Genomic DNA, 12,183 nt, shown 5'->3' on the forward strand with positions numbered 1-12,183 from the left:
TTGGTGGGGTTTAGCACCTGATCTTTGCCAGGGGAGTTTGGGCGGGGGGCGGGGGGCGCAGTTGCTGTTGCAGGGTGGTACTGGCAGAGGCTTGTGAGGTGGACACTGAACCCAACATGGGGTGATGCACCTCTGAAGACACTTTTGGCCACAAGTCCCCACCCAGTCAAGTGAGGAGATGTGATGGTGACTATAACAAAAAGTGCAGGAGCAGCACACACCTGGGCTGGTTGATTCAGAGACACCATCAGGCACTCAGGAGGAAGGAAGCAAGAGTGGATGGTAGGCAGGAGGCGGGTGTCCAGAAGGACCACTACACGGGAGTGAAGCAGTTGATATGCCGGGCACTGTGCCAGTGCAGCTGGAGTGCCGGGTGAGTGTTGACATGCTGTGCAGACAAGCTGTGAAGCCCGTCAGGGCCAGGTCCCAGAAGGCTCAGGTGTTCATTGAGAGCCTTTGGAGGGTCTGCATAGGGTGTGATGGGGCTAACTGTGCTTCCAGGATCACTGACCACAGTCATAGAGGGTGATCAATCATTCCAGGTTGAGGGTTGAGGCAGAGGAGGTTTGCGGAAGGCTGCTGAGGGGTCGAGGATAGCTGTGGGGGGTTGCCTAGGATGAGGATGAACCCTGGGGAGAAGTGGCTGAAGGTGAGCTGCTGAGGGACCACAGCTGGCACTCCACACACTGGGGAGGAATGAATGGGAGGTGATTGGATATTCGGGCCTGGTCAGGGTGTACAGGTTCATTCCACACGGACTGTTTAATCTTCGTGTGAGATTAGGTGTGAGACAGTTCTTCTCTCTCCCAAATCAAACAGCCACCTAGTGTACTTGCTTTCTCTGGCCCTTCTGTGCCTTCCTGATTCCCCACATGGGCCGGGCACACCCCAGTGGCTGTGTGTTTTGGAAAACAATGTTATAACTGTTTACCTATTCCTTTGACCAGTCATCCCACTTCTGAAATGCCATCCCCCAAATAATGTTAAATACAGCATCATCCATAGTCATGAAAAATTAGTAACACATTGAATGTCCAGTCCCAGTGGGCTAAACTCCTATAACTGCATCTCTAACACATCACTTGTGTGAGCCACCTTGTTCACAAGTGTGCTGGCCTCTCCAGGTGAGGAAACAGATAAGAAGGCCAATAGGTGGAAGTGCCTTTGCCGCCACATTCCACTGCATTCTAATGAGAAAGCCTTATGTTGTTGGGTTAAAAGGTTTTTTTAAAAAATCAGCATACAGAAATTAGAACCACAGCTCTGTTCAAATAAATCTGCACTGGATAAAAAAAGACTGGAAGGAAAGATACCCAAGTGTTAGCTTTGGTTAAGGAGGCGGGAGAGAGGATCACTCCTATCAGGAGTGAGCTCCTAAAATGATCATGTTCCAATTATTCATCCTTACTTCGTCCCTAACCCCTGACAACCACTAATCTTCTTACTGACTTGGCAATTTTGCTTTTTCCAGAATGTCATACAATTGGAATCATATAGTATGTAGCTTTTTCAGATTGGCTTCTTTCACTTAGTGATGTGCATTTAAGTTTCCTCTGTGTCTTTTCATGGCTTCATAGCTCATTTCTTTGGGTGCACCACAGTTTATCCACTGTAGGATATCTTGGTTGCTTCCAAGTTTGGGCAACTATGAAGAAAGCTACTATAGACATCTGTGGACAGGTTTTTGTGTGGATAGAGATTCTCATCTCTTTAGGATAAATACTAAGGACTGATTGCTGGATAGAATGGTATATTTAGTTATTTTCTTCCAGTCTACGGCTTGTGTTCTCATTCGCTTGACCTTGTCTTTCACAGGGAAGAAGTTTTTAATTTAATGAAGTCCAGCTTATCAGTTTCTTGTTCTTGGATTGTGCCTTTGGTATTGTATCTAAAATGTCATCGCCATACCCAAGGTCATCTAGGTTTTCTCCTATATTATTTTCTAGGAGTTTTATATTTAGAATTTTACATTTAGGTCTGTGATGCATTTATAATTAATTGTTGAATGAAGGGTGTACGGTCTGTGTCTAGATTCTTTCTTTCTTTTTTTTTTTTTCGTGAGGATGTCCAGTTCCAGCACTGTTTATTGAAAAGACTGTCTTTGCTTCATTGTATTGCCTTGGCACCTTTGTGAAAGGTCATTTTACGATGTTTATGTGGGTCTAATTATGGGTCCTTTATTTTGTTCTAGTGATCAGTTTGTCCATTCCTTCATCAATACCACACTGCCTTGATTACTGTAGTTTTACAGTAGGCCTTGAAGTTAGGTAGTGTCATTCTTCCAACTTTGTTCTTCAGTATTATGTTGGCTGTTCTGGGTCTTTTTTCTCTGAATATAAACTTTAGAGTCACTTTGTCATTATCTACAAAATAACTTTGCTGGGATTTTTATTGGAATGTCATTAAATCTAGAAATCAAGTTGGGAAGACTTGACATCTTGACAATATGAAGTCTCCCTATCCATGAACATGGAATACCTTTCCATTTATTTAGTTCTTTGGATTCTTTCATCAGAGTTTTATAATTTTATTCATATAGATGTTTTACATATTTTGTAAGACTTAAACCTAAGTATTTCATGTTTTTAAATGATAATGTAAATGGTATTGCATTTTTAACTTCCAATTTTACTTATTCATTGCTGGCTTATAGGAAAGTGATTGACATCTGCATATTAACATTGTACACTGCAACCTTGCTATATAATAGCTTATTAGTTCCAGGAGAGAGAGTGAGAAAGCATGTGTCTATTCTTTCATGTGTTTTTTTTCTATGTAGACTATCATGTCATTTGCAGACAAAGACAACTTCATTTTTTCCTTCTCGATTAGTATACCTACTTCCTTTTCTCATTTTTTACATTTGCTAGGACTTCCAGTATGATGCTGAAAAGCATTGATGAAATGAGATATTCTTACCTTGTTTCTGCACTTAGTGGGAAAGTTTCCAAGTTTCTCACCATTAAGTATGAGAGCTGTGGGTGTTTTTGTACATACTCTTTCTCAAGTTGAGAAAATTTGCCTCTCTTTCTAGTTTATTGAGAGTTTTTATCATGAATGGGTGTTGTATTTTATCAATTGCTTTTTCTACAGCTATTGATATGGTCTTGTGATTTTTATTTTTTTAGCCTATTGATGTGATGGATGACATTACTTGATTTTCAGATGTTAAACCAGCCTTACATGCCTGGCATAAGTCCCATTTGGTCGTAATGTATATAATTGTTTTTAACATTGATAGATTTGGTTTGCTGATGTTTTGTTGAGGATTTTGGCATCTGTATTCATGAGAGATATTAGTCTGTAGTTTTCTTGTAATGTCTTTGTCTAGCTTTCGTATTAGGGTAATTGAATGAGTTAGAAAGTATTCTTTCTGCTTCTATTTTCTGAAAGGAATTGTAGAGAATTGGTATAATTTCCTCCTTAAATATTTGGTAGAATTCATCAGTGAACTCGTGGGCTTTCTGTTTTAGAAGGTTATTAATTACTGGTTCAACTGTTTGGTTTTGTTAATCTTCACCTGAGGATATTTTTCTATTGATTTCTAGAGAGAGTGGAAGGGAGGGGCAGTGAGAAAGAGAGAGAAACATCAATGTAAGAGACACATCAATTGGTTGCCTCTTGCACAGGTCCAGGGTTCGAACCAGCAAACCAGGTATGTACCCTTGACTGGGAATCAAACCCGTGACCCTTGGTTTGCAGGCCAGTGCTGTAACCACTTAGCAACACTGGCCAGGGCTGGTTCAGCTTTATTTATTTATTTATTTATTTATTTTAATATATATATATTTTTATTGATTTCAGAGAGGAAGGGAGAGAGAGTTAGAAACATTGATGATGAGAGAGAATCATTGATCAGCTGCCTCCTGCACACCCCCCACTGGAGATCAAGCCCACAACCAGGGCATGTGCCCTGACCAGGAATCAAACCATGATCTCCTGGTTCATGGGTTGATGCTCAACCACTGAAGCACACCAGCTGGGATAATTCAACTTTTTTTTTTTTTAATGAGAGGGTCAAGATTTTTAAAATATATATTTTTTATTGATTTTTTTTACAGAGAGGAAGAGCGAGGGATAGTGAATTAGAAACATCGATGAGAGAGAAACATCCATCAGCTGCCTCCTGCACTCCCCCTACTGGGGATGTGCCCGCAACCAAGGTACATGCCCTTGACCGGAATCGAACCTGGGACCCTTGAGTCCGCAGGCTGACGCTCTGTCCACTGAGCCAAACCGGTTAGGGCTGATTCAACTTTTTAAAATAAAAATAGGCCTGTTTAAGTTGTCTGTTTCTTCATGTATGAGTTTTGGCAGATTGTGTCTTTCAAAGAATTAGTTCATTTCATGTGTGTTATCAAATTTGTGGGCATAGAGTTGTTCATAGTAATTCTTTATTATGCTTTTAATGTTTGTAGGATTTGTAGTGATGTCCTCTATTTCATTTTTGTGATTAGTAATTTGTTTTCTCTTTTTTCTTAGCATGGCTAGAGGCTTAACAATTTTATTGATCTTTGTTTCCTCTGTAATTTTTACAAAGGTCACTTACTCGGTTTTTTAAGGGTGTGTGCATGCTTGTATCATGACCCAGGAGTACAAAGAAGATGCTGCCACTTCCTTGTCCTTCCATCCCACCCTAGGTACCAATATTAGTGTGTCTGGTGGGTCCTTCCACCCCTCTCCTGGCTCTATGTAGACACACAGAAACAGTCTAGGGGATTTCTTTCTGTTGTCTTTTATACAAAAGAAATTTTACAGCATCCTTGAGCTTGCATGTTGCTTTTGTAATCCCTTCAGGTTTGTGAGTACAGGTCTAGCCCCTCTTGTTGAGGGCCGTGTGACCTGTGATATACACAGATTTTGTTACATGGAGATGGGCTGTGATTCTTCCCTCTGGTGTGGACCCCAGAGGTGGGACTGGGGCTCAGGACATGCATAGTCGAAGACCAGGGTCGGCAAACTGCGGCTCTTTGGCCCCTTGAGTGTGGCTCTTCCACAAAATACCACGGCCTGGGCGAGTCTATTTTGAAGAAGTGGCGTTAGAAGAAGTTTAAGTTTAAAAAATTTGGCTCTCAAAAGAAATTTCAATCGTCGTACTATTGATATTTGGCTCTGTTGACTAATGAGTTTGCCGACCACTGGTCTAAAAGATAACAGGCAGTTGTAGAGGGAGCTGCAGGCTTTACCAGCTCTGAACTCAGTGCCACCTGTTCCTACCTTGGGGTGGGGGAACCACCCCTTAGGGGACTGAGAGACTTGTGGCTTCCAGCAAGGCAGGGGCTTTTGCCCTTGGGTTGGAGTCCATGTCCCCATTTGTTCCTATGTTAATTGTCTTTGTTTTGGCTCTGTTTGCTGTTGACACCTCTCACAAGTGCATCAGAAAAAACAAGTGTTTGAGCTGTGCAGTTTAGGGCAAATCTTGCCCTTTCTGACACCAGGTGTCTCTCGCACCTCGGGATTTCTAGTGCTCCTCTAGGACAGCGGGGGAAGAGCTTCGCAGAGCCTCGGGCAGGTCTGAGGGAGCCTGCCCATTTTCCTTGGAAGCAGTGTATCAGTAACTGTGTGACAGGCGTCCAATAAAGTTGGGGTGGGGGTGGGGGTGGGGGTTGGTGTGGCCCTCAGCATTGTGACAGGCTGTGGCATGCTACGTTATTTTTCAGTTTTGGGTCACTGGAGCCTGGCAGTACAGGAGGTCATAGTGGAGACTTTGAAGTGACCCTGGCTGACCTGGGGGGCTTGCACAAGGCCCATGCTACTCCTGTCCCAAATGACAGTGTGCCCCTCCACTCTTCTTTGCAGCTTTCTGTACGAACCCAGCAGCCAGGGGTACAAATACTACCGCCAGAAACTGGAGGAGTTCCGGAAAGCAAGGGCAGGCCCAACAGGCACCCAAATGGTGCCCGAGCTCTGCCCTCAGCGCAGACCGCCTCCTGAGATCCTGTCCGGATCTGTACCCCTCACTGCTGCTTGCCCCGCTTCATCTGCCCCCTCACCTGCTATCAGCCCAGCTCCAGCTGCCCATGGAAAGCCAGCCACTACAGCCACTGTGAAGAGGAAGCGAAAGAGCCGATGGGGGCCCGAGGAGGAAAAGGTGGAACTCCCACCCACCGAACTGGTGCAGAGAGACGTGGATGCCACCCCCTCACCCCTTTCAGGTGGGCTTTTTCAAGAAGTCTGGCATCACGTTGTCAGGGTTTATCTGTGTTGTATGTAGCAGGTGTCAGGACTTCCTTCCCTTGTGTTACTGAATAGCATTTCATTGTGTGGATGGACTACACTTTTGTTCATCCTTTATCTGCCAGTAGACACTTGGGTGGTTTCCACCTTTTGGCAGTTGTGACTAGTACTGCTGTGAACACACATATACAAGTACTGTTTGGATCCCTTGTTTCAGTTCTCCTGTGTGTATACTTAGGAGTGGAATTGCTGGGTCATATGGTGATTTTACATTTAACTCTTTAAGGAACCACCAAACTGTTCTCTACGGCAGGTGCATCATTTTACATCCCTCCAGCAATGCACAAGAGTTTCAATTTCTCCATATCCTCGCCTTATTATAGTCATTCCAGTATAAACTGGGATCACATTGTAGTTTTAATTTGCCTTTTTCTAGTGACTAATAGTGTTGAGCACCTTTCCATGTGCTTGTTGGCCATTTGTATAGCTTATTTGGAAAAATGTCTATTTTAGTTCTTTTCCCATTTTTTTTAAAATAAATCTTTATTGTTCAGATTATTACAATTGTTCCCCTTTTTCCCCCCCCCCCCCATAGCTCCCCTCCACCCGGTTCCCCCTCCCCACTGTCCTCATCCATAGATGTACGATTTTTGTCCAGTCTCTTCCCGCACCCCCCACACCCCTTTCCCCCCTGATAATTGTCAGTCCACTCCCTTTCTATGCCCCTGATTCTATTATATTCACCAGTTTATTCTGTTCATCAGATTTTTTATTCACTTGATTTTTAGATTCACTTGATAGATATGTGTTTGTTTTTCATAATTTTTATCTTTATCTTTTTCTTCCTCTTCTTAAAGAATACCTTTCAGCATTTCATATAATACTGGTTTGGTGGTGATGAACTCCTTTAGCTTTTTCTTATCTGTGAAGCTCTTTAGCTGACCTTCAATTCTGAATGATAGCTTTGCTGGGTAGAGTAATCTTGGTTATAGGTTCTTGCTATTCATCACTTTGAATATTTCTTGCCACTCCCGTCTGGCCTGCATAGTTTCTGTTGAGAAATCAGCTGACAGTCGTATGGGTGCTCCCTTGTAGGTAACTAACTGTTTTTCTCTTGCTGCTTTTAATATTCTCTCTTTGTCTTTTGCTCTTGGCATTTTAATTATGATGTGTCTTGGTGTGGTCCTCTTTGGATTCCTTTTGTTTGGGGTTCTGTGCACTTCCTAGACTTGTAAGTCTATTTCTTTCACCAGGTGGGAGAAGTTTTCTGTCATTATTTCTTCAAATAGGTTTTCAATATCTTGCTCTCTCTCTTCTTCTGGCACCCCCATAATTTCGGATGTTGGTATGCTTGAAGTTGTCCCAGAGGCTCCTTACACTATCTTCATAAATTCTTTTTTCATATTGCTTTTCCAGTTGGGTGTTTTTTGCTTCTTTGTATTTCAAATCTTTGACTTGATTCTTACAATCCAGTAGTCTGCTGTTGGGTATAATATTTTTTATTTCGGTCAGTGTATGCTTAATTTCTAGTTGGTCCTTTTTCATATCCTCGAGGGTCTCACTAAATTTATTGGCAGTTTCTAGAAAATTCTTGAAAAACCTTATAACCGTGGTTTTGAACTCTATATCCAGTCGTTTGCTTTCCTCCGTTTCTTTCATTTGTAACCTGTTTCTTTGTCTCCGCATTTTGGCTGCTTCCCTGAGTTGATAGAGTGGCTATAGGGCCCAGTGGCTCAGCCTCTCCAGTTACCTGAGGTGGACACTCTTGATGCACCCCTTTGTGTGTGTGCACAATCTTGTGGTAGTTAAGCCTTCATTGTTGTTGGTATCACTGGGAGGAATTGACCTCCAGGCCAATTGGCTGTGAGGATCAGCTGTGTCTATGATGGGAGAACTTCTGTGCTGGAGATACCCTTATGAGGCAAGACTTTCTTTAGTGGGGCTTTGGTGCTCACTGAGTCTGCCCTCTGAGTGTGTCCCTTATGGATCTGAGGAGTTGTAATCTGGATGGTCCTACTCTGACCCCTGGGTACACTGGCTCTTGGATCTCCAAGGAGGTGCTAATTTAGCCTCTGCCTGAGGCCACCCAGCAGGAGCTACGGAGAGATCTGCAGATTCCTTTTCTTTGTTTGGGTTTTGGAGGTGCCCAGATGAGGCCTAGTTGTGAAGCAATGCAAGCTGCTGTGGGGCCTTGGGCCTTTTTTTTGATGTTCTGGGTCTCTGACTCAGCTGCAGTTTGTTAGGTAAGTTTAGCTTTCAAAGGACCAGACCATTCATATGCAAAAGCCTCTGCGCACAGCTTAGATGGGGCGGAGTCTCAGGGTGGAGCAAACACCAATGGCCCTGCCCTAAGAGGCCCCCTGTGTCTCAGTGTCCCTTGGTAATCACTGCAAGCACCTCTGAGAGAAAGCCGCCCTTGAGTTCCGCCCGCTGCCAGACAGTCCAGTTTCTCCCCGTATGAGTCTGGGTCCCCAGAGTCTCAACTGAAACTGGAGTTCAGAGCAGTCGGGAGCTTGTGTCTCCCTGCGGATTGAAAAAGCCAGCCGTGTACTCAGTTGCCAGCCCTCTCCGCACGCGCCTCTGTACCTCTGCACTTTACTTCCGCAGCTCCTGTGAGTCTCAATGTGCTTTTCTCTTTCCTTCTAGTTGTAGAATTTCCACTCAGCCAGCCTTCCTGTGGTTCTGGATGATGTCGGTTTTGTCTTTTAGTTGTAGTTTTGAAGTTGTTGTGCGAGGCAGCAAGTTCAGGTGTTTACCTATGCCGCCATCTTGGTTTCTCCTCTTTTCCCATTTTTTAATTGGGTTGTTTGTGGTTTTGTCGTTGAGTTGTAAGAGTTCTTTGTGTATTCTGGATATTAACTCCTGTTTAGATATATTATTTGGAAATATTTTCTCTCATTCTTTGGGTTGTCTTTTTACCCTTTTAATAGTGTCTTTTGATTCACAAACGTTTTAAATGTTAGTGAAGTTCAATTTATTTTTTTTGTTTGTTGCCTATGATTTTGGTGTCATATTTAAGAAACCATAGCCAAATCCAAGGTCATGAAGATTTGACCCTATATCTTCTTCGAAGAGTTTTATAGTTTTAGGTCTTCTTTTTTTTTTTCCATGAGTGAAAACTTCATTGCTCCAACACTTTATATGCATGTCACCAACACCTCATTGGGGCAAATATATTAAAAGCACAATCATCTCAACTTCTCAACTAATGCACTGCCCAGACGCTTCCCAGGCCTCACTCCCAGTACGACTGGTGCATTTAGGTGGCAGCGGCTGCACTTGCTTGAGCCTTCATTGCTCCAACACTTTATATGCATGTCACCAACACCTCATTGGGGCAAATATATTAAAAGCACAATCATCTCAACTTCTCAACTAATGCACTGCCCAGACGCTTCCCAGGCCTCACTCCCAGTACGACTGGTGCATTTAGGTGGCAGCGGCTGCACTTGCTTGAGCCTCCTTTGCAGATGCAGCCTTGGGCACACTTGGCACAGCCCGGGGAGCAGCAGGAGCAGCAGCTTTTTCAACATGTTTTACAGTTGTAAGATGTGCATTTGCAGTTGTCTCCACAGATGCATATTCCTTACTACAAGCAGGAGCATTCCCTGGGGTCCATGGTCCAGGTGCTGTCAGTGCTGGAGAAGGAGGTGTATAGTTTTAGGTCTTAAATTTAGGTATTTGTTATTCCTCACCCGATGATAGTTTTTTCATTGATCTTTAGAGAAAGTAGAAAGGAGGGAGGAAGGGGGAGAGAGAAACATCCATTGGTTGCCTCCTATATGTGCCCCACCTGAGGCTGGGGATTGAACCTGCAACCCAGGTACATGCCCTTGACTGTGAATCGAACCCAAGACCCTTGGGTGCACAAGCTGATGCTCTAACCACTGAACACACCAGCCAGGTGATCCTATTGTCTCCCTTAAGCTTTAAAGTACTTACATTCATTCTTGTCATAGAAAGCCTTTTGCATGGGCCTCTCATATAGTTCATAGCCCCCACAGATCTTCTTCAAGGAGGGACTGAGGTGCAGTCCTGGGGTCACAGAGCAACTGCATTTGGTTCTTGCTGGCAAAGCCCCAGCCATAGGGAGCTGGAGCACCCAGTTCTCTTCCCTTTCCCAGAGGATCCTCTCTACCCATCAAATACCTTAAATGTAGGTATTTTATCTATTGATCCATTTTTAATTAATTTTTTAAAATACATTTTTTATTGATTTCAGAGAGGAAGGGAGAGGGAGACAGAGATAGAAACATCAACGATGAGAGAGAATCATCAATTGGCTGCCTCTTGCACGCCCCTTACTAGGGATCAAGCCCACAACCCAGGCATGTGCTCTGACCAGGAATCAAACTGAGCCACGCCAGGCAGGCTTAAATTAATTTTTATATCTGATATAGGGTAAGGATCCAACTTTATCCTTCTCCATGTGGATATCTAGTTGTTCTAACACCATTTGTTAAAGAGACTGTTCTTCCCCCATTACAGTAAATGGTCTTGACACCCTTGTCAAAAATCAGTTGACCTTGGATGTAAAGGATTTTTTCTGGGCCCTATTCTATTACACTGGTTTGTATGTCTATCTTTATACCAGTACCACACTGTTTTGATCACTGTACCTTTGTGGTAAGTTTTGAAATCAGGAGTGTTAGTTTTCCAATTTTGTTCTTCTTTTTCAAGCTTTGGCTATTCAGAGTCCCTTGAATTTTCATATGGGTTTTCAGATAGGCCTTTCCATTTCTGCAGGAAAGACTGTTGGGATTTTGATAGGGATTGCATTTGAATCTGTTGGTCACTTTGGGTAGCACTGACATGTTAATAATGTTTAAGACTTCTAATCTGTGAATACACAGGATGTCTCTCCATTTACTTAGGTCTTCATTTATTCTAACACTAGAGGCCTGATGCACGAAATTTCATGCACTGTGGGGGAGGGGGGGAAAGGGGGTTGTCCCTCAGCCCAGCCTGCACCCTCTCCAATCTGGGACATTCCTCTCACAATCCAGGACTGCTGGCTCCTAACCACTCACCTGCCTGGCTGCCTGATTGCCCCTAATGACTCTGTCAGCCTGATAGCCCCCTAACCACTCCCTTGCCGGCCTGATTGACACCTAACCGCTCCCCTGCTGGCATGATTGACACCTCACTGCTCCCCTGCCGGCCCAATCACCCCCAACTGCCCTCCCCTGCAGGCCTGGTTCCCCCCCCCCACCCCCAACTGCCCTCTCCTGCAGGCCTGGTCCCCCCAACTGCCCTCCCCTGCAGGCCTGGTTCCCCCCAACTGCCCTCCCCTGCCAGCCATCTTGTGACAATGTGGGGGCAGCCATCTTGTGATGACGTGGGGGTGGCCATCTTGTGACATGAGGGTGTGAGGGTCAATTTGCGTATTACCTCTTTATTATATAGGATAGTATGTAGGTTTTGTTTTATAGTTTTGCATCTCCTTGTTTAAATGTGTTCCTAAGTGGCATATATATATATATATATATATATATATATATATATATATATATATATATATAAAATTGATTTTTTTACAGAGAGGAAGGGAGAGGGATAGAGAGCTAGAAACATTGATGAGAGAGAGATATCAATCAGCTGCCTTCTGCACACCTCCTACTGGGGATATGCCCGCAACCAAGGTACATGCCCTTGACTGGAATCGAACCTGGGACCTTTCAGTTCACAGGCCAACACTCTATCCACTGAGCCAAACCGGTTAGGGCAGTGGTTTATTCTTTTTTATTTTTTTATTTTTTTATTTTATTGATTTTTTTACAGAGAGGAAGGGAGAGGGATAGAGAGCTAGAAACATCGATGAGAGAGAAACATCAATCAGCTGCTTCCTGCACACCCCCCACTGGGGACGTGCCCGCAAACAAGGTACATGCCCTTGACCAGAATCGAACCTGGGACCTTTCAGTCCGCAGGCTGACACTCTATCCACTGAGCCAAACCGGTTTCGGCAGGTTTATTCTTTTTGATGCTAGTGTAAGTGGAAACTTT

The 12,183-nt window shown here is 43.8% G+C and overlaps 1 protein-coding gene and 1 pseudogene across 2 annotated transcripts in view; one reads left to right on the plus strand and one right to left on the minus strand.

Annotated features, from left to right (window-relative positions):
- Positions 1-12,183, plus strand: part of SUGP1 (SURP and G-patch domain containing 1) — a 30,705-nt gene that overhangs the window by 13,478 nt on the left and 5,044 nt on the right. Inside the window, exon 8 of the mRNA XM_079770971.1 lies at positions 5,800-6,155. Coding sequence (XP_079627097.1) covers positions 5,800-6,155 — 356 coding nt within the window. The remainder of the gene's footprint in view (positions 1-5,799; positions 6,156-12,183) is intronic.
- Positions 8,353-9,796, minus strand: LOC307100751 (metallothionein-4-like; annotated as a pseudogene). The gene has a single exon. The product of its transcript is annotated as a metallothionein-4-like (transcript).

Source organism: Cnephaeus nilssonii, assembly GCF_951640355.1.
Source record: "Cnephaeus nilssonii genome assembly, chromosome: 5".
Taxonomy (NCBI): Eukaryota; Metazoa; Chordata; class Mammalia; order Chiroptera; family Vespertilionidae; genus Cnephaeus; species Cnephaeus nilssonii.